General features: G+C 47.8%; 1 protein-coding gene across 2 annotated transcripts; it reads left to right on the top strand.

The window, feature by feature from the left end:
• Nucleotides 1–1,826: 1,826 nt before the first annotated feature.
• rttn (rotatin) lies at nucleotides 1,827–27,017 on the top strand. 2 transcript variants are annotated; one of them, XM_047023638.1, is made up of 48 exons: nucleotides 1,827–1,995; nucleotides 2,273–2,460; nucleotides 2,775–2,964; nucleotides 3,192–3,275; nucleotides 3,413–3,503; nucleotides 3,857–3,971; nucleotides 4,358–4,508; nucleotides 5,164–5,338; nucleotides 5,450–5,640; nucleotides 5,977–6,128; nucleotides 7,181–7,348; nucleotides 7,465–7,677; nucleotides 7,990–8,102; nucleotides 8,329–8,455; nucleotides 8,549–8,674; nucleotides 8,902–9,018; nucleotides 9,583–9,722; nucleotides 10,648–10,789; nucleotides 10,930–11,029; nucleotides 11,122–11,210; nucleotides 11,794–11,911; nucleotides 12,271–12,367; nucleotides 12,685–12,747; nucleotides 12,861–13,040; nucleotides 13,327–13,566; nucleotides 13,789–13,939; nucleotides 14,138–14,352; nucleotides 14,733–14,952; nucleotides 16,320–16,460; nucleotides 16,650–16,760; nucleotides 17,425–17,583; nucleotides 17,993–18,070; nucleotides 18,516–18,800; nucleotides 19,038–19,131; nucleotides 19,313–19,511; nucleotides 19,916–20,006; nucleotides 20,215–20,365; nucleotides 20,789–20,926; nucleotides 21,488–21,678; nucleotides 21,851–21,956; nucleotides 22,218–22,315; nucleotides 22,675–22,752; nucleotides 23,260–23,386; nucleotides 24,500–24,690; nucleotides 25,280–25,556; nucleotides 26,278–26,381; nucleotides 26,585–26,654; nucleotides 26,781–27,017. In XM_047023638.1, the coding sequence occupies exons 1-48, from the start codon at nucleotides 1,965–1,967 to the stop codon at nucleotides 26,858–26,860; spliced, it is 6,756 nt and encodes a 2,251-aa protein (XP_046879594.1). In that variant the 5' UTR covers nucleotides 1,827–1,964; the 3' UTR covers nucleotides 26,861–27,017. The 2 variants fall into 2 exon arrangements, with proteins under 2 accessions (XP_046879594.1, XP_046879593.1); XM_047023637.1 differs by having other exon boundaries at nucleotides 16,320–16,496.
• Nucleotides 27,018–27,303: the final 286 nt, after the last annotated feature.

The following is a 27,303-nucleotide window of genomic DNA, read 5'->3' as shown; positions in this document are numbered from 1 at the left end:
AGTTACCACTTCACTGGGCGTGTGACACTGTTACACTGTTAGGAACAATATGAATCCTAACGTGTGGAGAGTGGATGTACTAAGAACAAATGTGCCTCTATCTATTTTGCCCACCTTTATTTATTTACTTAATAAATATATTTGTGGTTGTAAAACAGCCCCAGATAGGAAAAGCCACGGAACCACCAGGATATCAACACTATAAGTATGCTATACCTTGGGGGCTATAACACTGGAGTCATTTCAATGTAAGACATCAAATGGTACTTGTCACCTAGCAACATACCTACACTTTATCTGGCTGAATTCCTTTCACATACCGTGGGTGAATATTTACAATTTCTCCACACTGATCCTATCACTGATGTGATAACATTTAAAATCTGAAGCATGATGCTTCTAGACCACATATGGTCAGAATCTGGCTTCAAAGGTTCCAAACATGGATTTCTTTCTTCTACTTTTGAAATGTTGCCTTAGGTTAAAGAGCAGATCCAGAGAAGAACATTCACCTGTCCTTTTAGAAAATTTAACTGGTTTGTAGTCATGTATAGATATTCAGAAATGTGTTCACAGAGAATTAAGCTGAAAACGCTGTGAATTACAAAAAAACACGATAACAATTGAGTTGGACTGGAGGCTTTTCACAATGGGCCTCTTCTCATGTATTTGAAGAGAAGTCTTGTTTTTGACAAGAATAACACAGCTAAAAGCAGACTCATGGCAAAAAAGAGACTGCACGCTTTGAAACATTTGAACCTACTCAATAGTCATGGGTAACTCTCTCACACAGTATTGTTCAGACAGATGAAGGGCTCTGGTCACAGGAGCTGTCCCCCAGAAGAGGTGCCATGTTCTTTGAAATCTGTCAGAGAAGAGGTTGTCTTGTATTCTCATTGGGGATCAGTTGAATGTCAACATATTTCTTTGTGAAGTTTAAGTCTCAGAGCCCTGCTTTAAGATATGTCTGATGTCGCATCAGTTTGAGGTGGATGGAAACACAGCTAAGAGGCTTAACATGTGACTCTTCAGGCTACATGAGAGTAGAATAGTTTGTATAACTTCAAGAGTAAACAACAGCAAGCAGAAGAGTAAAGGTTTGATTAAAAAAAACGTAATTACTTTTTAACGTCAAAGGGAGGAGGGTATGTAATTGCCCATTGAAGGCAGTAGACTACACATTCCCCAAACAGCAGCATCAAACCAGAAGCAAAGGTGCACGTTCAAAAGCTCTTAATCCCCAACAGGGTTCTCAAGCACTGCGTGATTATATAATTATCGCGTGAAAGTATAATTTGTTAAGGTTGTTAATTATCACCTCTACAGACTAATCATATTTCTGCATCACCTGTCAAGTGTGAGAATTCAAGCAATTGAATTATTACAGTCAGATAACCTCTGAAATCAGGCCTTTGCTTTTTTGGGGAAAAGTAACGTTGAGCAGCTGTGATGCTTTAGAACACTGGAGATTAATTGAACGGAATGATCATTTGGATGGTCTCAACATTTCACTCACAATGTGTCAGAAATGAAAAGCCTTTTAGATGTTCAAATGCTTCTCCAAACATTGAGAATCTGATGGGAGAGGCCTATAATCATATTACGGTCTTGTTTATTGACAGTATGTGGAGTGGCATTTAACTGGTGTATCCTAGAGGGGAAAGGCAAAATTGATAATAAAGGCAGGATGGTGGGCATGTTTGCTGCCATATTGTTTATATATATAAATATAAAGAGAAAGAGACTTGAACGTTTAATACGACCCTGCAAATGTGTTTCTTGAATGCACCCCAAGATGCACTACGACTACCAGGAAGCAACAAGAACTGACACTGGCGCGTACATTGAAAACGAACCCCGGGCAGTCAATGTTGTCAACAACAGAAAAAACGGACGAACTGCCTAGGCTAATGAAAATATAGTTATCAACCCTTCGTTTGTTGGGTTATAATCATACAGCGGCCATGGAAATACGCTCTCTCATTAGGAAAATTGGTAAGAACGACGCAGTTTGACAAATTAATTCCCAAAAGCTACTGTAGCAAGCTTTTAGCTTAAGTTGAAAAGTTTGAAAACAACTAACCGCAAAACAATGTGCTAGCCTATCTGTAGACGCCCTACTAAACCATATATTAATATATTTACTATCTAACCAGACTATCTAAGAGTACTAAGAGTTGGTTACAGATATCTGGTGCTGAGTTTCTTTAGGCTAGCTGTTCAGACTTTACAGTAGAAGGCACTTGTCAATCATGTCTGCCTCTCAAAACAGGTCATTCTTTGTTGGAGATCAGAGTTCGTGCTCTGAAGAGCATCATATGTAAACTGGACCATTGCCTATTGTCCATTTCTGATGTGGTACAAGAGAGAATGCTATTCGTCCTTCTTCTGGAATGGTTTAACTTTCCTGAGGTGCCAATGCAAGAGGAGGTCCTTCAACTGCTGAGAACACTATCTAAGGTAAAAGTATAAATTGTATCCAACCTACTGTACTGACTGGTAGTTTTTCAGGTCTATACTCTATTTTGAATACCTTGCCAAATAAGGTAAGCTAAACACAACATATATATTGAATGTCAACTGGACACTTCATGCAGTTATAATCTACACTATATGACAGACATAGCCATGTCTGTACGAAACAGTGAAGAAGACACCACAATGCTTAAAGAAGTTGGATGTATTATTGTCCAAATGTCCTCAATATGATCTAGGTATTGGTTTGTAAGTTCACTAGCTACTAGCTAGACACTTAACATGTTCTGTCCCCAAAGCACGAGACGGGAGCCCAGATGCTGAGAGATGTTGGGGCAGTGGAGTTTTTCACACAACTCTCCCCCAACGTGGAGCCTGAGTTAAGGACTGTTGTTGATGGCATCGTCGACCAGCTGTTTCATCTGCCTGAACTGTTCACTGCTGGTCCGACTGTCTACTCCCAAGAACAGGCTGTAATGACATCTACATGTGAGGGGCATTGAATCTTTGTTGGTGATTTGTTGATGAATATAATGATTTCAGTATTTTGCTATGTATGCTACACATCTTTGATGGCAAATAATACACACACACACACACCTAAATATTTATTGACTATGCTAGGCCAGGGCTACTTACTTATTTGGGCCTAATTCATTGGAGTGTTCTCTAGTTGGAGTACAATTTCATTACATCCAATATAAATGTTGTTGCAGTCCCCGTAGAGCAGAGTGCTCCTACAGTTGGTTACTTCCAGAGCGGCAAGCCAAACCAGGCAGACATTCCACAGAGCAAAGCAGGTATGGAACCACCTGCTCTGCTTTTGGCCCCATCCACATCAGTAGTACATAGGAAGGAGCAGTCATCATCTGTAGATGGTAATTATGTTGTGAAACACAATTGGTGTTGATCTATTTGTGTATATCTACTTTTACAGTGAGTAACACTGTGAGATGCTTAAAGTTTTCTACATTCCCATGGCTGACGTTGACCACTACAGACCGACACATACTGTCATCTAATGAGAGGTGAGTGTTTATCAATCTCTAGTTTGCAGATGTCAACATAACACAGGTACATGTGTTACTACAAGGAGTCAGATGGCTGAGCAGTTAGGGAGTCGGGCTATTAATCAGAAGGTTGTTGGTTCGATTCCCGGCCGTGCCAAATGACGTTGTGTCCTTAGGCAAGGCACTTCACCCTACTTGCCTCGTTGGAATGTCCCTGTACTTACTGTACTTACTGTAAGTCGCTCTGGATAAAAGCGTCTGATAAATGACTAAATATAAATATAATAATATAATAGACGAGGCTACCCACCCAAAGCGGTTCATACTAGCTCAGACGCAAACATCCTGTGTGTTTTTCTGCTGTTTCACAGCTCTTTGAGGAGTAACAACCACAACCTGGTCCGTAGCACATGCGAACTGCTGCGTGATGTCATCATGCAGGACTTCCCAGCTGAGATCTTCCTCCAGAGACCCAGCATAGTCCAGGTAACACCACTTGTTTATCCCTTTCTGCTTTTTTTACACACCTTGATCCAAGATAGGTGTCATAGTTCCTCCATTTTGATGCAACAGTCATTATTGGCCTTCCTACTGCCGCTAGACCTGCGTAGATCAAAGGACTCTGATTTAGAGGCATGACGTTACTGGCAGGAGGCAGGGAAATTCATCTTGCATTGAACAAATGGCAAGTTGAAATGGTGATACTCCAAGTGCCCTTTTTTGGTGCCGATCATCCAAGTTCTGAAGGATACTTTTTTTTTTTTCTTCTCCAGTATCATGTGGTCGAGCACCTTGTGGTGTTGAAAATGATTTATGATTATGATTTGTTCTGTAGCCTACATGATTCAGTGTTTGCCACTGTCTCTCCTCAGAACCTTCTGTCCCTCCTAAGGCTCGGTCCAGGTGAGGGGGAGGCAGGGTACTTACGCCTGCAGGCGGTGTCCTGCCTCCAACAGCTCAGTGGGGCTCTTAGAACCAGACTGCGCTTCCATCAAGACCCCAGCTTCTACTCGGCAAAGCAAGGTTTTAAAATGTTACCTTTTTAAAAAACAGCAGCTCCCAACTAAAGTGAGATCATAGATAGAAAAAGCAAAGCTATTATCCTGACGGCAGCTGAGTTTCTTAATTCATGTGTCTAAGTATAGAGAGAAAAAAGCTGATGATTCACATGGTAGTCTTATTGCTCCTAATGCATTAATTATGATTCATTTGCATAGGTATCAGGCTGTTGGCACACCAATTATCTCACAACACCTCTATTTATAGATCTATTCACTGTTAAATAGTCCAGGGACTTGAATGGCCACAAAGTACAGTATCAGGGAACATCTCACTTAGACACTCATCTCCAACACAAAATATAGATCATACCCATTCTGTGCTGCCCACTCTAAAATAGCACGTCTCCCACCTACATCTTCATAGGCGTATTGTATCAATTCCCAAGTGGGATGGTGATAAGGGAGTCAAGTGGCTGAGCGGTTAGGGAGTCGGGCTAGTAATCTGAAGGTTGCCGGTTTGATTTCTGGCCGCGCAAAATGACTTTGTGTCCTTGGGCAAGGCACTTCACCCTACTTGCCTCGGGGGGAATGTCCCTGTACTTACTGTAAGTTGCTCTGGATAAGAGCGTCTGCTAAATGACTAAATGTAAATGATAACCAGTTTGAGTCTATCCTAGACCCAGTGTCCCAGAACTCGTCCCTGTCCTACTCCCAGGACGTCCGTGGGACCCAGGTCCAGCGCTCCTTGGCCTCCTCTCCTGGGGCAGAGTGCTCACCCAGGCCCTCCGTCGTGGGCCGCACAGGCCAGAGGGCCAGCGGGGACGGCCAGGACGGCGATGCCGCCTCCAGCAGGTTTGTTTGACTTATCTGGGCTTGTTTTTCCTCCACAGCCCCCTTTGTTTCTGTCACACCCACTTGTTTCGTGTTTTTTTCCTTTAATTCCTCGTTTGTGGCCCTCCACAGCGGCAGCTCCCGTGGAGCTGGAGGAGGGTCCCAGGCCTTGAGGCAGACCCCCCACTCTCCTGCGGACGCTGCCCAGCTGGAGCTGCCTGACCTGGGGGCAGAGGACGTGTTGGAGCTGCAGCTGCAGCAGCTCAGCTTGCCCCAGTTTGCAGTCACCACCATGGAGCATGCCATACCCCTGCTCAGGACAGGTGTGCGTTTGTGATCGCGTCATAGTTTCTTTGTCCCTTTCGGTTGACACTTCAATCATATATATTTTTTGTATCTACTCTGCTCTCTTACCACTCCCCCCCACCCCCCCTTTTCTTTCTTATAGAGAGTGATTGTGAAAGTGTCCCACTATGTGTTCCTGTAATTCCTAACAAATGAAGGTGTTGCAGGGTGTGTTTTTTAAATGACGAGTGTACCTTCATTATTCTCACTCTTTCTCGCCTTCTTTTTTCTTTCTTTCTCCCTCTCATCCTTTCTCTCTCTCTCTCTCTCTCTCTTGTTCACTTTCTCTTTCTCTGACTCTGTGTGACTCTCAGATGGGGTGCGTGTGTTCCAGCGTGTGTTGGAGCTGTTGTGTGAGACCTTAGTGCTGCTGGGGGACAGTGTGCTGCTGGGGGACAGTGTGCTGCTGGGGGACAGTGTGTGTGAGCTGGTCTGGGAAGACCACACCCTGCTGGGAAGGGAGCTGGCAAGTCGAAACAACAACAACATTTATCTTTATGAATATTAATTGCTGTACTTCCCAACAAATGGGTTGTATACAATGCAGATTGCAGTCACCTAGGGCATGCTTGATATGGAACACAGTGTGTTATGTCAAGGGTGTGTTTAGATGTGCTTAGTTTGTACATGCACAAGCACACACATGCTCACAAAACAAACAGCCTATTTAGATCATTATCCTACAGAAGCCAATGGTATTCACATGCACAATTAACTTCACTTTGAAATGGATTCTTGCTAGCTAAGGTTTTATAGCTAGCAATATATAGAGTGACTGATTTTCTGGATATGTTTTTGAATGTCTGATGAATGTAGACATTTTGTGCCTCAGGTTTTGTAAATAGCATACCGTTCGTTGCCACTGCCCTCCTGAGAGTTACAGTGTATAGGTCTGGCACAGGAGAGCAACTTCCAGCCCTGTTCCTGCAGAGCTACCTTCCTGTTCCTTTAGGCTCCAACCAGAATGTAGCACACTGGGTTCTAATAATTTGTTGGGCTACCGTATTGAACCAGGTATTGAACCATTGAACTGCAAAAACGTACAGGAAGGTAACTCTTCAGAAACAGGGTTGGAGAGCGCTGGTGTTGAGCTGTTTGTCCCTGCTGGTGTCTACGTGCTTTGTGGGGAGATTTGTAGACTTGTTAAGCCCAGTACCCCCCCCCTGCTATGAAATGTTTTACACAGGCCCAGAGTATCCTAGGATGACGACTGTTTTGTCATGTTTATCTGAAGACCAGTGTTATGGGATGGACCTTTGGGTTTGTCCTGTGAGTTTGTAAGCCGGTATATGGGAAGGATATTTGCTGCCCCCTGCTGGGCATTACCTGCTGTTGTAGCCTTGAATTATGAGGCTGTCAACTCTCTTGACTACTATAAAAGATTGGTTCAACGATTCGCCACTGGTAGCAGTCATTTCTATCAATCAAAAACCTCAAGTGTTCATTTTTTTTTTTATGACTCTCGGTAAGTCAGCTAGATTTAAGTGGTGACCGATTGCGACTTCAATTGCTTTCCAGAAAGAGAAGCTGCAGAGCAGTGTTGCCGAGATGGGAGAGATCCTGAGATATCACCAGAGCTGTCCAGCCGATAGTCCTCCCGGCTGCCTGCTCCACCACCGGATGGCCTACGTAGGCACGGCCGTGTTCACCATCAGGCTCCTGCAGACCGTCCTGCCTCTGGAAAAAGTGTGTGCGTGTGTGTGTTTGTGTGTGTGTGCGTGTGTGTGTGTGCGCGTGTGTGAACTCCCTGTCTGTTTCATCTCAGCCGTGTGACTTCAGCCTCTCCCTCTTCTCCGTCCCAGGCCAGTGAGAACCTCCCAGAGAGCACTGTGGCCGTCCTCCTCCCTCTCTCCCTGGACAGGCCCTTCAGCCTGGTGTTTCCCAGCATGCACGAGGCGGCCGTAGCGTACCTGGAGCAGGTGAATTCGGACGGCCACGCCCTCTACCGGAGGGTGACCCGTGCGGCTCTCTGGATGGAGTCCACCTGTGCCTTCCTCAAAGACACGCAGGCTGAGGTACCCAACCCCCTGAAGAAGATTCAATTTGATTCTTGGTGTCACGATTCGATAAAAAAATCGATTCACGATTTTCCAAGATAAAAAAACAACAACAAAAAACATAATAATAATCGTTTTTTGAAATTTGTGAATCGCTAGAAGACTGTATCGCGATTCGAATGTGAATCGATTTCCCCCCCCCACCCCTACCAAACACGTTTTCCTACACGAGAAGGGGTTCCGGAACGATCCTTGTGTTGCACATGTTGGGATGCTGCCAGCAAGGGTGTGCACTTGCATGTATAGAGCATGTTTCCTCTCTTCTCACAGGGGGAGAAGAACTGTCCGGAGCTGCTGGAGCTGGCAGACCAGGCCGTAGACGGGCTTCCATTTCACCAGCACCTCCCCATCATCAAGGAGTGCATCAACATCTGCTCCAACCTGTAAGATCCTACCACTGTGGACTGGAATCCTGCCAGTCCATGAGTTGTCATGATGAATAATGGAGTTTTTCTTTTTAATGTGTTGTATAGATATCATTTTCTGTTATGAGAAACAGTCAAGCTACAAGGTTTTGATTGGCTTGTTTCCAGAATGTAATTGTTGCTTCATGTCCCTCTGTTCCTGTTGCGGGGGGGGGGGGGGGGGGGGGGGGGGGGTGTCTGCCAGGTGGAAGATTGAACAGGCCAGCCCTTTCCTAAAAACACACAGTCAGAAGGTGTTCCTCAAGCTTCTGTCCCACCCCCTTCTCCCGGTGAAGACTGAGACGTACTCCTGCACCCTGAGCGTGGTCAAGGTGAGTGCTGCCTCTAATGGGGTTTGTTACGGTCATCCGTGCAGCGCTGAGTCATGACAGCAAGTTTTATATCCTCACATTTGCCCCCTGTAGGATTGTCTGGGGGTTCAGAATAAGGCCAAGCCTGGGTCATCAGTCTGCACTGGGGTCTGCTTCCTGCTTCATGCAAGAGTCCTCTATGAGATCAGTGCCTTTGGCCTCCAGGACCCAGCGGAGAAGGTGTGTGTGTAAAACATATAGTTATCATCAGTCAGCTATCATTTTGTCCTAAGTGACTGCTTATGGTCAGGTTAAACTGAGACATGAGGCCGATCTACATGCACATAGCCATAAAGCATCCAGAAGCATCCATGTTGGCTCTGTTAGCGCTTGTGGCTTGATTTATACTGTAACAGCTTGTTTAATGTTTACTGTTGTGGGTTCAAAAGTTGACGTGTGATCCATAGGTGAATGCGGCTGCCAAGGATATCCTGCTGTTCCTGCTGAAAGGGAGATTGATGATGACAGCCTCCACCTGGGACAGATTCAACGAGGCACTTTACCCAGTCATCCCTATACTGCAGGTACAGTGATGTGTGGGCCTGTGTACTGTGCTCTGATGGCTGGGGATCACCAGAGTAGGAGCGTACAGCTCAGAAAGGGAAATCTCATTTGGAACCTGTTATGCAGCCACTTTAAAGAGGATTCTCTTAACAATAAAAAAAGTAATCAAAGGGTAATTTTGCTATTCCTGCAGTGCAGCAGCAGCATATTGAACCTGGGCCAAACTATATTTTGTAATTTTCAAATTTACATATATTGTGATGTTGTTGTTTTTCATGTCAGAAAAAAAGCTTTTATTAAATGCTTGGCAAAAACAACGTCAGTACTGAAAAAATGGGCATGAATATGCAAAAGATCTTGACTTGGTCGTCAAGTTAGATTTGATTAGACTAGCCCACCCAGCACTGTGCCTGCCAGGTCAGCAGAGGATGGATCAAACCATCTGTAATCAAAATTATGCATATTTATTTACTTTCCTGCTCAGCTAGAATTCCCATGTGTTACCCATTGTCTGTTCAAGCAGCCTGAAAACAGTGTGTGTGTGCCTGCCTGCGTTTGTTTTTCTGTGTGTGTGTGTGTTTCAGAGTTATGCAGACACAGAGGATGCTCTGGGAAACTATGTGCTGCTGATAAGTGAAGTGTCAAAGCTGGGGAGAGATGACATGGTGCCAAACACCGCCAGGTTGAGAGCTGCTCTCCGGCTCCTCTTCACTAAACAGCAGACGTGAGTGTGTGTGTGTGTGCGTGTGCGAGTGTGCGTGCGCGTGTGTGCGTGCGTGTGTGTGTTTCTGAGCTAATTTGTGTAGTTTGTGTGCATGCGTTGAAAGGAAACCTGCTTGTGTGTCTGGTTGGCTGTCTGATGAGTTGGACATCAAACCTCGTGGGGTTTGCTGAATCAGAGAAGTGTCTAGGAGTGGAGTGTTTTCTGCTCTATAACAGTTCTGATGGACGTGTTACAGCTGGCTCCTGCTGCATGGTGATGTTCTCATCAGCTAACCTGAACCTCACTATGCTGCTTATCCACACAGCCATGCTGAATATGTAGACATCAATCTGCTCAAACTGGAACCTCTGACAGTCCTTAGAGGGTTAGACAACATAGGCGTAATATGATTGATTTAATTGCTGAATCAAAAATAAGTCCTACGTTGATTTATTGATGGACAGGCAATAGACATGGATTGATTAATCGATCGTTGGTTGGTTGGTTGAATATTTGATGCGTTAAAGTAGATAGATAATAGATTATTTATTGTGTTGTTGCGTTATGTCTTACATAAATCTGTATCTGTTAGTATTGCTATAAATGTGGATTTATTCTGTGTTTTATATTAGAGATTGGAATATATGATGTATTCATTCAGGCCCTCATTTATGGGTTTCACATTCATAAGAAATAAGCTGTGCGTGTGCAGGGGAAATTTCTGGGATAATTGTTTCAGCTCATTAAACGTGGGATCAACGCTTTTCAAGTGGCATTAATACTTTTATTACAATTTTGTCAAAGCTGCCTCTTATTCTTCAAAGGTCTCTTTTTGCAAGGAAATTCTAAATTGCATTAATAGTGTTTGCTAGACATAACAAATGAATAGATAGCTGTTCTAGTAGAAACAAGTGACCGACTCATGACCCTGTCTTTGTTATTTCAGAGTGAGAGTGAAAGCGGTGGAGCACCTGGTCTCCTACCTGGCCAGTGATCAGGCCCTGGCCCTCTCCTCCCTGCCCTCCATCTTCTGCCTCAGCAGGACCCTGGATATCACCCTGGACAGCAGCGACAGGTCTTTCCTTAAGGTTCGGCTTCATTAACGCATGGACTCAGTCTCACACACACACACACACACACACACACGCACGTACTCAGAGGAAGACACACACACACACACACTGTGCTCACCCTCCTCCTACTCCTCCGTTGGTGGTGTGGGTCTCAGGTGGAGTCAGTGGAGAAGCTGTTTGCCATCTTGACCTCTGACACCGTAGCCTCCTCCCTGCGCAGGTCAGCTGCCGAGCAGCTGGCCGTCGTCCTGCAAGGTAACGTGTAACCCCCCACGCTTTAAAGAGGCTTCCGCTGCACCGCGGGCTCACCTGTGGCTAACGCGTTTGTCCGTCCGCTGTGTCTTCAGACACAGCCATGCACCCTGTGCTGAAGAGTCTAGGAGTGGCCGACACAGTCACGGCCTTCATCACAGAGAGCGTCAGCGGGGACGTGAAGGTGAGACCCTGCACACACTGGGGAAGGGGCCGCCCTGGGAGACATACACCCAGCAGAAATACAAAAGCAACATGCAGCCATTTTTTGGATTTCTGACTGAGTTACAGTTCATGTAAGGACATCATTCACCCTACAAAGGGAAATGGGAGGGTGAAGGTGAGGCCTGAACGTCAAACCTAAATCAAGATGGAAGTCCTCCATCACTGGAAGGAGACGGCTGCCCTTGAATCAACCAGTAGAGTGGACGGTTGTGTGTCTGTGTGTCTATGATGTGTGTGTGTGTGTACAGCTCTTGAACATGGACAGTGTACTTTGAAGCTTGTGTGTGACAGGGATGAAACTGCCAGTCAGCGTTAATGGTGCCCAGCATGAGCCAGTCGAATGCAATTAGAGTTGAGTTCTTAATCCAGGGCTCACCGAGTGGTAATCCGCTGATTCTATGGGATTGAATTTCATTCTGATAAAGGGAAAGTACTAGTCCAGCATTGCTGGTTTTGCTAATTACATACAAGCCTGAGTATACCCATCTGTTCATTCAAGTTAACACTATAGTGTGTGTGTTTGTGTGTGTGTGTTCCCTCAGAGCCTAGGCAGCCTGCTGGAGCCCTGTGTGTGTATCCTGAGGAAGCTGGTGTTTGCAGACCCCTCCCTGAGGCACAGGCTGGCGGAGCACAACGGTCTGCTCCTCGCTCTGCTGAGGGGTACGTTCACCACACTCAGGAAGGGACGCTCACAGCCCAACACAGGATGTTGCTTAGCTTTTGAGGCACACTCGCAAGACGTCCTTTGCTAATCATCGTATCAGGGTAGCACTGCCCTGAGCATCTTTCACAACACTTTCACAGTCACTTAGTTACATTTGCAGCTAAGTACATCTTGTTTACCACTTTTGCCCAGAGCTTCTTTGACAAGACCTAATTACATGCACCGAGCAGTGGTGACCTAAATGGCGGTGTTTTCATAGCAGGCGGTGTACAGTGAAGCCCCTTCCCCCAACCTTACATTTGTATTTTAATAAAGTGACTGGGTGGTTTTAATGGTTGTTTTGCCTCCCTGCTAGCTACACTGCTCATTAAGGAGAATGGAGGAGATGTGCGCGAGTTGGCTACTTTAATGTGCTTGCTGCTCTTTGATGAGATAGCCACGGTAGACACATGGTGAGTACTCTCATCTTGCGCTACGGCCTGTTCATAGTCAGCTGTTGTGATAACGTCTGGGTTCAGTCTTTTACTCTCTGCCTTTTATCTCTCTCTCTCTCTCTCTCTCTGTCTCTCTCTCTCTTTCTCTCTCTCTCTCTCTCTCTCTCTCTCTCTCTCTCTCTCTCTCTCTCTCTCTCTCTCTATCTCTATCTCTGTCTCTCTCTCTCTCTTTCTCTCTCTATTTCTCTCTCAATTTTTTCTCTCTCTCTCTCTCTCTCTCTCTCTCTCTCTCTCTCTCTCTCTCTCTCTCTCTCTCTCTCTCTCTCTCTCTCTAGGTGTGACAAAGCTGGCACGTCGTCCCTCTCGCCCTTCTCTCTCCCTGTGTCAGTACTACGCAGGTAACGCACTCTCGCACTTTCGTCATACAAAATTATATCTCAGTGTGTGCTCATATGATCTGAAGCCTCATTGTGCACGGTACCCCCCCCACCCCCTCCCTATTCTATTCCAGGTACAATCTCCCATTTAAATCAGCGTCCCATCATGCGGTCAGCCCCCACTGCTCAGTCCTGCCCCCCTCTGCCGACCTGCTGTCCCTCCCCCCAGCCAGGCACGCCCTGCAGCTGGCCTGGAACTCTGCATGGCACTCGGGGATAGACGCCCTCCTGGAGGAACGCAGCAGCGCGGCCGAGTAAGACACGTTTCAGGCTAGGAACAGGCTTCAGCCATGTCTGGGGAGCTGAGCCTATGAAAACCATAAAACACTCCTTATCCACAGCACAGTGTCTTGCTAGCGCATGACTGTGACAGAAGTATTTTGGAACACTAAAGGGTTGTTAACAGCTGACGCACCTTCTTCAAATCAGTCAATTATCACACCAACCGGTGATTGCCAGTTGGTCATGATCATTGTATTTGTGCTACTGGCATTGTGCTTACGTAATCAATATCCCACAACTTCACCCTCTCCTACCCAGCTTCCACAGTGACCTCATCCTCTCAGAGGCACAGGTACTGTTGCTCCGGGCAACGCACCTCCCCAGCGGCCTGCGAGACTGCATCCAGGCCATCGTCATGGCGGCAGGACACAGGTCTGTGACCTCTGCTGTGTCCAGGCTCCTCCTCTACCGACTCACTGATAGGCTGGCCCTCACACAGGCCCACACAGGCTTCCGGAACACACTGCGTTCAGTCACCTGGCAACCGGCCATCGCAAGGTACACAATCCCATTTAGTACATGGGTGTCACAAACAAAACGTGTCTCAAAAGTTTAAGTTTAAGGTAGTCCGACATATTATTAATGAAATGTTGTCTTTCTTTCTGTCTGACCCTCTTCTCCCTCCCCTTCTAATTCTCTCTCTCTCTCTTTCTCCCTCTCCCTCTTTTTCCCTCCATCCATCCCTCCCTCCCTCCTCCCCCCCGCCTTTGCTCAGTGCAGGTTTCTGCAGGTGCGGCCAGCTTGCATGGAGGACGAGAGGTTGCTGGTGGACATTGTAGCGTTTCTGAACGGCCACTTCGATCAGCCTTGTCCTGAGTCTGAAAGGGACGACCAGGATCTGCGCTGGATCATGGAGCTCCTCCTCAACCAGGTAGGCTGGCGAGGCTGGGCATGGGGCACACATCAGACACACACCCCCAACATAGGACTGGGTCTCTATGTATATTAACTAGCATGTAGTAAAGCAAGCACAGTATGAAAATATGTTCTTGGCTGTGTGTGCACGTGTTTGCTTTTTGTGTGCGTTTGTGCTGGTGCACGTGTGTGTGTGTTTCCATGTGCAATGCAGGAAACACACTCCCTGCTGGCCCCTTTGCTGGGCACGCAGCCCCACACGCAGCCCCACACACAGCCCCACACCCAGCCCCACATGCAGGCTCAGACCCAGGCTCAGACCCAGGGGGAGCCTGAGGAGCTGAGGAACCTGCTTCACCAGAGACTCCAGAGAGAACTCACCTCCTTCTTTAACACACTGCTGCGCCGCCTCCAACGCACCACCGACAGGTATGTACACAGCATATCTCTATGGAATTAGGATTCCTTGTTGAAAATGGATGAATCAGTGTTATGCACACTGATATGTGCTGACTTGTGGTATTATTTAGATGCCTGTAGGGCCAAGATGAATGTTTAAAGTGCTACCACGTCTAATAGAACGATGCCTATGGCTGCATGGAAAGATGTTTTCTCAAGTCTAAGTTGCAAACCACCTGATGTCTGATAATGTGGAAGTTAATATCCAAAATCCTAGGCGATGACTCCTATAATGAAGACAATAAATTCAATTGGAATTTAAGAAACAATCCATACTTTACTTTCAGTAGCACAGCTGCCCATCGATCCACATAAACTCTCTCATTATGCCTTATCTGTGTTCTGTCCAGGCTGTGTCTGACCATGGCGGGCCCGTTTGAGAGCCAGCTGGCCCTGCGTTTGCTCCAGAGCCTGCGCCTGTCAGACGCCCCACGCTTCTATGGCCTGCCCAGCCTGGAGAGGACTCTGCTGGGCATGGTCCACCTGACGGCCCGGCCTGGCTGGAGCTCCCAGTGCCAGTCACTGGAGCCCCACGCTCTCCGTCTCAAGTACCTCAGCGGCCTGCTAGAGGTAGCTGTGTGTGTGTGCGTGTGTGTGTGTGGGTGGGTGTGCGTGTGTGTTTGTGCATGTGTGCGTGTGTGTTTGTGCGTGTATGTGTGTTTGTGCGTGTATGTGCGTGCGCTTGTGCATGCATCTGTGGTCTGTCTTTATGTGTTGTGCTTTAATGTGTTTGTGTGTGTGTGTTGTTTGGGGGAACTCTTTTCCAAGCAGAGACAGATGGAATTTGCAGTGGCAGAATTTTGTTCTGCCCACCGAAATTAATTCATGTCCTAGAAGTATTGGCCTACCTGTGGAATTAATTAAAATCCCCCCCAAATATGGCTACGAGATACGAATAGATAAAGTTTTCATCAATTAAATATGCAGACGATGCCGTTAAGCTGCTGATGAGATATCATCCCTGCAGATTCCATCTGGCGCTCAGCACAGCCTCGCCTGGCCTCGGACCAGCTCCTGCAGAGTGCCAGGATGTACGAGTCCTTGTTCAAGCTAACTCTAATACACTTTCAAACGCTTGGCCAAGGCATGTAAATTAACCTGAGCTCACCCCAGCTACACCCCTCTCCCCTAGCCCTCACCTTTCCTCCAACAGCCCTCCACCCTACGCCCTCTCCGCTAGCCCTCACCTTCCTCCAACAGCCCTCCACTCCTAAGCCCTCTCTCCTAGCCCTCACCTTTCCTCCAACAGCCCTCCACCCTACGCCCTCTCCGCTAGCCCTCACCTTCCTCCAACAGCCCTCCACTCCTAAGCCCTCTCTCCTAGCCCTCACCTTTCCTCCAACAGCCCTCCACCCTAAGCCTTCTCCCCTAGCACCCACCTTTCCTCCAACAGCCCTCCACCCTACGCCCTCTCCCCTAGCACCCACCTTTCCTCCAACAGCCCTCCACTCTTAAGCCCTCTCTCCTAGCCCTCACCTTTCCTCCAACAGCCCTCCACTCTACGCCCTCTCCCCTAGCCCCCAACTTTCCTCCAACAGCCCTCCACCCTAAGCTTTCTCCCCTAGCCCTCACCTTCCTCCAACAGCCCTCCACCCTAAGCCCTCTCCCCTAGTCCTCATCCTCTCCCCCACCTTCCACCCAGTCCTCCCCTGCCTCGCCCTCTGCCGTGTAGCCGCGGGGCTCATCTGGCCTTGGCCTCTCACGTCTCCTCGGAGACGGGGCCCGCTCCCTTTGAAGGGAAATCAAAGCAAAGGCACAGTCTGCTTTCCAGCTGTACTTAACCCTCATTTACATGCAGTGAATGAGGATACTGTAACGGAGTCAGACTCTTTACTCAGAAATGCAGCGCAAATGACCACCATCTTGACGTGAGGGACGCCTCCTCTTGCCGTCGTTGTTCAGACGGACTCTCACCCCTGTGCCTTCCCCCCCCTCAGGTCATCTCCTCCTTCTACGTGGAGTGGGGGGGCAACTCCATGTCCTTCATGGGGAAAGGGGTCACCAAGAATGCAATCATCTGCCTGCTGCATCTGTCCCATGAGATGATCGCAGAGGGCAAGGACAAGGACAAGGACAAGGTCAAGGACAAGGTCAAGGACAAGGACAAGGACAAGGTCAGAGCGACCAATGAAATGTCTCAGCCACAATGTCTCAGTGCTTACTTTACGTTATGTAAATATAACAACGTGCCAGTTGTGGCTTTAGGAATGTATAAGGATTCAGTCTGTCCTCTGTTTGACTTCTTTATTTATTCTGGACTGGTCTAGGACTTCATTTCCCAGTGGTCTTTGGGGCATGATACGGGTTCTGAGGAGCCCAGTGGGTCTCAGTTGGGTCTGGCTTGGCTCATTCCTTTGTGGGTAGACCGAGACCCAGAGGTAACCATGACAAAACACCACAACAACAGCAACCTAGCAACTCACAGACACTCGTGAACACTTGTAAAAAAACAAAACAAAAAGAACCTGATTTGAGGGATAATCCAATTTTCTGTTGGACCTATGCTCCAGTTCCCTTGTAGTGGCAGTGAAAAGCAAATGGCAGATTGATAGATGCTCATTTGCAGACTTATGTTCTGTTTTATTTTCAAAATGTAAGTCCCCGTACAAGTCAATCTGAGGGACTCCCTAGACAAGCAGGATCTGTATTTGCATTCCTCACTGTAAATGCCACCAATGCCAGAACAAATAACCAACAAATTCAAATATGCATGGAGAAGCTCTCAGGGGGCACTTGAGGGACAGATGCTGAGTCAGGTGTCCATCACTTAATAATCTGCTGTCCCCACACAGACACACACACACACACACATGCACACACAAACATGTGGTACTTGACATTATACTGAGTATTACATATAACATCTCTCTCTTTCTGTCTCTCTCTCTTTCTCTCTTTCTCTCTCTCTATTTCTCTCTCTTTCTATCCCTCTATTTCCATCTCTCTCTCTCTATCCCTCTATTTCTCTCTCTCCCTGTTTCTATTTTTGCAACCCTATCCTCCCTTCTACGCCCCTCCTCCTTCCTCCCTCTCCCCCACCAGGTGAGGTTTGCCAGCCTGGGGGTGGGCTCCTCCCTGTCCTGTTTGCCCAGTGGGTGCCATGCTTTGTGTGCCAGCTGCCACAACATCAGTGGGGGCCTGTGGGGCACCCTGCTCAACATCCTGCTGGACCGACAGGAGAGCAGCATGGTCCGCAGAGAGGTGGGGCCAGGCAGGGAAACATCTTACACCACACCACTCGAAATCACGCCACAGAATCAAATGGTGCAACACAATATATACCACGCAGTAGAAATTGCCAGGCAGGATTTCAGCTTCCAAACGGCATTCAAGTCAAATAACTGGTGTCAAATGTCTAGTCCTCTAAGAGATGTGTGTCTCTTATAAATAAATACTATGTTCTCTTTTAATCAAAGTAAACTTGATCAGATAGTAATGCTTAACTGTCCTCTTTGATCTGCACAAACATCAGGAAATCTGCTGCAAAACCCAAATTAGTTTTAGACTGCAGGCTGACTGCTGATGCACATCAGTTGGGTACCAGTAGAGGGCAGTGTTGCTTGTGTTCTCAGCTCACCTTGTGTGTATGTGTGTGTTTTTATGTCTCCAGGCAGCATTTATCCTGCAAAATCTGTTGGTGATGCCCATGCCTGCCAACGCAGACGAGGCCAAAGACTCCCCCTGGCAGGTCACTAAACAAACCCCACAATGACTGTGAAGGAAAAGAGTGGCTTCAATCTTTTACTTCCACCCCTCGCTCTTTCCTAACTCTCTCTCTTTCCCCTCTGTTCCTGCATATTTTGTTTCTCTCTCTCTCTCTCTGTCTCTCTCTCTCTCTCTCTCTCTCTCTCTCTCTCTCTCTCTCTCTCTCTCTCTCTCTCTCTATCTCTCTATCTCTCTCTCTCTCTCTCTCTCTCTCTCTCTCTCACTCTCTTTCTCATGTCTTTCCCCTCCTCTTTCTGTCGGGCTGTTATTTTTTCAAGGCCTCTGGTCGCTTCATAACTCAGTTATTTTGTAGTCCTGCTGTCTTGTCTCAGTCGGGTGTTGCATGAGTTGATTTACTTTTCCTCCTCCCTCCCTCTCTCCCTCTCTCTTTGTTCTCTCCTCGCCCTTTCTCTCCTTCCTCCCAGCAGAACCCGTGTGTTCATGACGAGGCGTCTGGGGTGTCCTTGGTGGGCCTGCCTGCCCTTCAAGCCTTGCTCTACCACTGCCAGTTCTTCCAGCACATCTCCCTTATGGCCTCCACGTGCTACCGTGGACGCTACACCTTCCCCCTGCAGCCCTCCCCCCCTGCCCCCGCCCCGAGCCCAGAGGACGGGCGCGAGGCGGAGGACTCTCTGAACCTGTGGAGGTCCTATGCTCCTGCTGCCCACAACCAAAGCAGGGCCTCTGGCTCCATGTCCACCTCCAGCACTTTGGTTAGCATCACAATATGTTCAAAATGTTCTCCCAAGATATGGAAGTGCCATAGGCAATCAGAGTGGCTGAAAATACTGCTCCACTGGAAGCCAGTCTGCCATAGAAAAACACCACGTAAAGCTTTAAGATGATTTAAATGTTTTGAATACTCCTAAAACCATAATTCACCAAGTTGGTAGCCATGTTGGGAGGTGGGGTCTGACGTCTGATTGGTCCTCGTGTTTTGTCCATCACAGCTCCTACCTGGGGGGTCCAGACCTCTCTCCCCTGCAGGCTCCTCCCCCTCTGGGACTGCCCAGGACACACCTGCCAGCAGACTTATGGCTCAAGGTAGTGTGTCTGTGTGTGTCTGTGTGTGTGTATAGCATGTGTGTGTCTGTGTGTGTGTATAGCATGTGTCATATCTAAAACCAATCACATTTTGGGTAAATCCAAACAGTTTTTTTATTATTAGAATTTTTTGGCAATTATTTGTTTTATTTTTACCTGTAAATCTCATGTGTCCGTACAGGCCAGAGTGACACAGATACCAGCAACTCTGTCGTGTCCCAGGATTCCCGGCTAGGCGACCCCTCAGCCGAGGCCTGTGCCATCGTGACCCCTGACCTCCTGTCAGCACTGTGCAGCCTCCTACACAACCTGCTGGCCGTCCTTCCCGACTTCACCCTCGGAGCGCTGCAACACAGCCAGCTCCTCCAATCGCTGGCCAGGTTAGACCTTAAACACACCCACATTTGGACCAACACTGAAGCTCTCCTCCAGTTGCTGGCCAGGTTAGACCTTAAACACACCCACATTTGGACCAACACTGAAGCTCTCCTCCAATCGCTGGCCAGGTTAGACCTTAAACACACCCACATTTGGACCAACGCTGAAGCTCATGTGAAGTACACCTGAGTGCTAATTGTTATGGTTTGGTCAGCATCTCCAGTCCAAACGTCCAAAATACAATCGCTAAAAATACATCTTGATTCCAGTTTGAAGCTGGGGTCTCGAGGTAGGTGCATGCTAGGTGCTTCAGGATAAGAAAAGTAGTTACCAAAACCTTTGTACCAAACATGACAGCCTGACCAACTAGGATAGATGTAACTTCTCTGCTGGCTATGTGTTGCAGTCTGGTGGACTGGAGGGCCATAGAGCGCTGTGTGTCTGAGCTGAGGACCTCACCCACCCTCCCTGGAGTCAGAGAGGGCATCAGGAGTCAGGTATGTAGAGCATGGACTGCAGTCTCCCAGTCAGCTCTCCATATACCCACACACACTGTCAAGGGCACAGCTTTTTAACAGACTCCCACCCAATATATCAAGTAGAACACAACCTGGTCAGTGGGTTCCAGAGTTGCTTCGAATGCTGTGGAGGTGAGGAGCTGAGGGTGTTCTGACTGTGTTCTGTCTGTTTTGCCTCCTCCTCCAGGTTCTCACCCTGCTCCAGTACCTGTCCAGCTACTGCAAGCTGCTGCAGGCGTGTGTCGTGATCAGCAAGGAGCTGATTGGTCAGGCCGACTTCCTCAAACCCCTGCTGACCAATGTCTTTGCTGTCCTCACGCTCGATAACAAAGACTTAGGTGAGAGAGACTCTGGTGGTGGGACATATCTCTCATACCAGACTGGGTGTCTGGACTCAGTCCAGCAGCATGTTCACACACTCTATCTAATACTCTATTAACAACATCTCTCTCAGGGCTCTACAGAAGAACATTGAAATCGATTCAAATCATTACAGTTTTACAGTTACTACATTTTGATTGTTTGTGGGCGAGTCAATAGACTTAAAAGACCACTGTCTTGCAGATAGAGTACCAACATGTCTGGATTTGGTGTTGACTACTGCTTAGTAGTCCTTGGTGATGTGTTATTCAACATAAGATCAGCCAGCTAACCCAGTCTTTACTCCACTGCCATTATTTGATCCCCTCTGTGTGTGTGTGCGTGTGTGTGTGTAAATATATATATTTCTCTGTCTCCGGTTCTCCTGGGCCTGTCGTCAGACGTGCCAGTCCAGGCTGCGGTGTGTGTATGCTGGACAGACCTGTTGACGCTCCTGGCTACCCTGGTTAGGAGGGACGGCTTCAAGGCTCATCCATCTGTCTGTGCTGTGCTGGGACCAGGCTGGCAGGCCTTCTCAGGTACACACCTACCCCCTGCTGGGTGCGTGTGTGTGTGTGTGTGCCGTGGCCAACTGCTGGGGAGTGAGAACATGCCGTTTTGTCCTTGCTTCCTCCCCTCGCGGTCTTCCTCCCTCTGACTAATAGAGCTGCGGGGGAATCCGATGAGCCTAGCACAAGATCAATGCTGAGCTTGTCTGTCTGTCTGTCTGCGTGCATGCGAGCGTGCGATTAATGACTGCTCGTGCCATGTCGACCATGTGGTAGGTATAATGAAAGCCCTCAGGCTTGAATGTGTCTTTAAGCTGGTTAGGGATTTGAGTCTTGTGTGAATTAGTTTCAGTAGGCTGCACCATGATGATTCATTCATAAAACCTGAAGCTAGTCTAGTTCTGTCACACGCGTTGACTATGTTGTGCCTCTTAAAACCCTTCTCTAATGCCTCTGTGTGTGTTTGCCCGTGTGTTTGTGTGTGTGTGTGTAACCGTGCGTGTGTGAGTGTGTCCGGGTTTGTGTGTGTGTCTGTGTGAGTGTGTCCGTGTGTGTGTGTGTGTCTGTTTGTTTGTGTGTGTTTCTCCCCAGACACGTTATCTGTGTGTGTGGATCACTCGGAGCTCCCTCTCCACGCGGCGGCGCTTGACTTCCTGTGTGTGCTGCTGTCTGAGGAGGCTAATAGACGCTCCCTAAAGGTCGCGACCCCGCACCCTGTGACGCCCCTCTCAGAGGCACTGAGTGGCGCCCCCGGTGGCCAGATGTGTGAACTTCTCCTACAGGTACCACAACCTTCCCAACTCTGACCAGGCAACAGCTCTCTTATCATTTATAGGAGCACAGAGGTACATTTCAAAGTGACATTAGTTTCACTGCAGATGTGATGATGTAGTCGAGGTGCTGGGTCTCCTAGTCCAGACTGTGATTCTGCTTCCCCTGGTGTGTGAATACTAGAGCTTTGAGAAGAGGTCTTTCCAGGATCCGGTGAAGAAGATGACTGGCAGAGCCCTGGCAGCCCTGCTGGCCTGCAGCCCCACAGCTCAGGACCACGCGGCTAAGGGTAGGACTACCAGACTATACAGGACTGGACCTTCTCTGGAGGACAACTTTTACATTTGGCATTTTCTAACTAGGCCAGGAGAATGAAATAGCTTCCCTGTTTCTAGATAGAACCCCTTAGTTTAAACTTCCCCTGAGGGCGTCTGCTTCATGTCCAACACTGTTCTATGTGTAGACTGTTTCACTGACTTTGTCTGACCTTTGTGTGTTTGTGTGTGTCTGCCTGTGTGTGTGTGTCTGCATGTGTGTGTGTGTGCTGTAGCCGGCCTGATGGACACATGTGTGGAGCAGCTGAATCAGAGCCAGGCCCAGCTGCAGCTGGAGTCTGTGAGGCCGGGCAGAGCAGCTCCCAGGAGGAAGGTGAGGAGGGCTGGAGGGCTGGAGGGCTGGAGGGCAGGAGGGCTGGAGGGCTGGAGGGCAGGAGGGCTGGAGGGCTGCAGGGCTGCATCTACCTGGCAACACAGCCTCACAACAACAGACACGGGAACAAACAGGAATGTACCCGAGGAATCATCCACTAGACCATGTTTGAGTTTTGAGCTTGGTATTTATGTGTTAGGAGGACTAACCGATGTATACTCTCTCTGACGAGGTTCCTGATAGCTGTTGTAGTTGTAAAGCCATTGGATTGTTAGTGTTCTGAATCAAATCGATTGTCTCTGCTGAGGTTTCTGTCACGGCATGCTGGTGGTTATTTACACTGTCCACTGTGCCATTAGGAGGAGAGCTACATGAGGGAGGTTAAGATGGCCGCCGAAATCCTCAGGAATTGTCTTTACCACAACGACGAGTGCAAAGTGGGTATTGGCCTTTGAATAGCCCCCCCCCCTTCACACACACACACACACGCTGATTGTTTTTTAATGAAGGCCATTGCACTGGTGCTGAGTCTAGAATTAGATTCACTCACATGCTGATGGGCCTGTTTATGTCTGATGAGACCCTTAACTCAGACAGCTCAGCCTCGAGGCTGTTGGCTGGCCTCCTCCACCGTTACATCAGAGATGGTAATTGGTACATATCCTCAACCAAGCTGTAGTTACATTTGCATAGGAGGGTCTATATGGGAAGAGGCTTTAATGAAACACTTCCCTCTACAGTTATGAGCTAGCCTTGTGTTTGTGCACGGTTAGCAAAATGTAGAAACATAAAAGTATCTGTGTGGGTGGGTGCGTGTACGCGCCTTGTCTGGGTGTGTGTGTGTGTCTGTGTCTGTGTGTGTGTATGCACGTGTGTGTGTGTGTGTCTGTGTGTGTGTGTCTGTTTGTGTGTGTGTGTGTATGCACGTGTGTGTGTGTGCTCAGGCTGTGGCTACTGATGCTCGCCTTGCCGCCGTGCTGCAAGCTCTCTGGCCCTGGCTGCTGGGGGACGACGCTGTCATGGAGGCAGCGCTGGAACTGCTGTGTGTCTACACTGCCAGCTGCCCTGCAGGTAACCTGGGTGGGTGGGTGTTTGTGGAAGACAGGGCAAGAGAAGTAGACAGGGACGGAGAGATAATTGGTCTGTGTGTGTGTGTGTAGGTCTGTGCGTCCTGTCTGTGTGTCTGTCCAGGCACAGTGCCTGGCTCGTGCTTAGCAGAGTCTGCGTCTGTGGTCAGAGATCTGACTGAGTCATACACAGTCCCAGCAAAAGCCCCATTGTCTGCTCTGATGACAGTTAAACAACATTCTGTTCCACTGTATAAGGCCAGCGCTGGCTAGCCTGCTGCCTGACAATAGCGCCCCTGTGAGGGGCCCTGAGCAGGCTGCTCTGAGCAGGCTGCCCCACCCTGCTGCTGGATGGTGCTGCTCTGCTCTGGCCTGCACATCTCTGGGAGCTTTAGACCAAAACCACAAAGCACTCCAGTGTCTCTTACAACATTGATATTCCTGTGTGAGTGTGTGAGTGTGTGTGTGTGTGTGTGAGAGAGAGAGAGAGAGACAGAGAGAGAGAGAGAGAGAGAGAGAGAGAGAGAGAGAGAGAGAGAGAGAGAGAGAGAGAGAGAGAGAGAGTCTGTGTTGGTGGTTGAGTGTGCAAGAGGTTGAAACCCACTGTATAACGGAGAAACAGTCATGGGAGATCAATAGAAAGAGTTTAGAGTTGTGTGCAGGAATGAGCAAGCGGGCTTTGACTTTGATAAACGGGTACTGGGTCCTTTCATCATCTACCCATTCGGTTTGTGTGTGTGCGTGTGCATGCTATCAAAGAGCTGTGCAGGAATTTTTAGGTCGTGGAAAGCAGGGGATATAGAGACAGGATGCTGCGTCGTGCATCGGAAATCCTTTCAGACAGCTTCCAGTCTGAACGCGTGTGTGTGTGTGCCCGCATGTGTGCTTCTCAGCGTGAGCTTAGATGATGCAATAGCAAATTGTCAGGGTCAATATTTTCTGACGTCAGTCAATTTTTTCTCCAAAATTACATTTTATTTTTAGCCGTTCTCCAGTGTGAATGGAGCAATATGAGTGTTAGTCTGTTAATAGAAACTGTCATCAGTGTTGTCCGTGTTTTTGACTAACTACATACATTCTTCCCTTGTGTTCCATGCCCCCCTTTCCTGTTTCCCAGCATGCAGTGCTCTGTGCAGTACTGGTGGTGTGGGTGTGGCTCCTGGCCCTAGAGGAGCTGGCTCCCTCATGCACTTGGTGATGAGGCTGGCCTCAGGGCTAGCCTCTGATCTCAGCCTGGTCCAGAGGCTGGCCTTCTCCTTGCTGGCCAACCTGGCTGTGTCTCGAGAATGCAGGGGCATTCTGCACAAGGTGACAAACTCCCCCTGTCCCAGCTCTGCATTTTCCCTTTCTCAGGGAGAGCTTCACTTCAGCAGATTGCAAAACTAATTGAGTGAAGAAAGTGGTTAGGAGCACGAGAACCAATTCTTCCTCAGTGGAACCACAGGAACTGTGTAACTTTCAGTTTCAGAAAACAATGGAGAACATCTAGTGACCGAGTGGAATCGTTTAGCTGAATCAGAACCGCAGTTGGTACTTTCCTAACCATTCCGAAGTCTATTTAAGGATAGTGTATTTACTAGGTTATACATTTGCATATTGGTAATTGCTACAATCTATAAAATAAAAAAAGCTTGCCCTCATTTTCTTGACAGAAAATGTGTTTTAGCCTCTGGCCTAGAAACAGCAGAGACACGCAGTGTCCAGTACATCCTAAAGTACTTCATGACTTCATGCTCTCTTCGCCCCCATCCGCAGCTTTCTCCTTCTCCTCTTTATGTTGAGAGAGCAGCATGCTGACCTATCCTGACTCTCCGCTCTCTCTCAGCTTAGTCTGTGCGACGCCTCACAACTCACACAGCTCTCTCCTTCCACTTTCCCCTTCTCCTTCCTCGTCCAGAGTCACTTCCTGCAGGGCTTCCTGGCTGTTCCAGTCCCCAAGGCGGGCGGAGGGAAGGCGGGGGGTCTGCTGGGGCTGTGGCTGCGCCTGCTGGTGTGTCTGACGCAGGGCGAGGACGGCCAGCTGAACGTCCTCAGGCTCAACGGAGCTCTGGAACTGCTGGTCGACGTCGCCGGGCAGCATCGCCACGGCAACAGGCCGCTGGCCGCCGACGCCGTCCTCATCCTCCACAACGTCTGTTTCAGCTCGGCCAACAAGCCCCGCCTCCTCGCCAACGGTACACAGTGCAGCGCACGTACGGGGAAGATGGGAGGGAGGGAATGCGGAGAGGGTTGTTTCCACTGGAAAGTCGCCTCTTCCAGGGACAGTTGTCTGAAGCAAAAGTCTTGGCGTTTTTTTAAGAAATGCTGGTTGTTGAAATAGAGGTATGTGGGGGAGTCTGGTGGCTGAGCTGTTAGGGAATCGGGCTAGTAATCTGAAGGTCGCCAGTTCGATTCCCGGCTGAGCCAAATGACGTTTTGTCCTTGGGCAAGGCACTTCACCCTACATGCCTCGGGGTAATGTCCCTGTACTTACTGTAAGTCGCTCTGGATAAGAGCGTCTGCTAAATAACTAAATGTAAATGTAAGTATCTCACAGTGAACTGAAACCCAACAGCCAATAATGTATTGTTTGTGTGTTTGCAAGAGGGAAAGGTGAGACTTTGGGGGTGTTAAAGGAAGTGGTCTTTCTTACATCCTCAAGCTGATTCCCCCTCTGTGTGAGTTGTTGTGGTTAATGACGTCAGTGGAGAAAACTGTTTACCCATGCCAAAACCCTCCTTTTGTACATATTTAGAGATGAGGATTGGAAAAAGTTACAAAATGTACCCTCATTTCCTCTGCACAAAAGATCCACAAGGTTGATGACATAAACCAGGCCATGTGTCATCAAAGACAACCAACCACAAAGATGCTTCTAACGTCCTGCTGTTCGTTTGTTTGTATGCTGCATCTCAGACAAGGCGATGAAGGTGTTGGTTTCCTGCCTGGACAGTAAAGACACAGATATCCAGTCCATGGGGGCCTCGGCCCTGTGGGCCCTCCTCCACAACAACCAGAAAGTAGGCTACAGTACAGACCTCACCTCCTTAGATTTACACTGGTTTCTTGCCAGGGTAGCTTTTCCATGTCTTTTCAAAATGCAAAAGTAAGAAATTTGTTGGAGAGAGTTGGATTTCTAAACTGTAAAGAGAATTTCAGCCCTGTAGAGATCCATTGAGTTAAGCTGTTGCTAACCTAGCCTGTCATTGTTTTCTCCACAAAGGCCAAAACCACTTTGAAGTGTCCTTCAGTCAGATTCCTGGTCGATGAGGCCTACGCTGCCACTAAGAAAGGTACAGTAGGGGTTATACATTTATTCTCTTTGATTACCAAGAATGTCTCCTTATAGAGAATTTTAAGAATAGCTGAGTTAGTAATCTGTAGAAATAACTGTGTTTGTGTGCGTGTCTTCCCATCAGATGCAGAGAAAAAGCAAGACTCAATGAATGCCTACTTACTGAAGTGCCTTGAAAGCTTGTCCCAGTTGTTGAATACCTGATGCTGAATGACAATATATAATATTTTCCTATTTTATGAAATGTAAAATGTTAACTGTATTTGTATGTTATTTATGTTTACATTGAATAGTTTGTGTAGATGTTTGTTAGTTTTGTAGATTGCGATTGAGTCAGGCAATAAAAACGTCATTGGTTAAATGCTTTGTACCGTAACTTTACGATGAATGTGCTGTGAGGTCATCTTGCTGCTGAATGATCTAGAATGCAAAGATGTTTGTTTGTAAAATGTATTTGGATCTTTGTTATAGCATCTAAATCTAGTACACATTATTATGTTTAATCAAATAATATTCTTCAGATTAATGTAATAGAAATGTCAACAACATCTCTACCATAAGAACAGATGTCTTATTTACATTTCAGGAAACTCGTATACACTTTTGTGGCTTTCGACACAATGTGGCTGTGTATAGTAGATAAGAGA

The sequence above is a fragment of the Hypomesus transpacificus genome, chromosome 8, assembly GCF_021917145.1.
Source record: "Hypomesus transpacificus isolate Combined female chromosome 8, fHypTra1, whole genome shotgun sequence".
NCBI lineage: Eukaryota > Metazoa > Chordata > Actinopteri > Osmeriformes > Osmeridae > Hypomesus > Hypomesus transpacificus.
This window is presented reverse-complemented; position numbering and strand designations above follow the sequence as displayed.

Coding starts and splice junctions, on each gene's coding strand:
- rttn (XM_047023637.1), top strand. CDS start 1,965: ATGGAAATACGCTCTCTCATTAGGAAAATTG. Junction 9,019..9,582: donor CAGTCATCCCTATACTGCAG/GTACAGTGATGT, acceptor TGTGTGTTTCAG/AGTTATGCAGACACAGAGGA. Junction 19,512..19,915: donor CTCCTCCAATCGCTGGCCAG/GTTAGACCTTAA, acceptor TATGTGTTGCAG/TCTGGTGGACTGGAGGGCCA.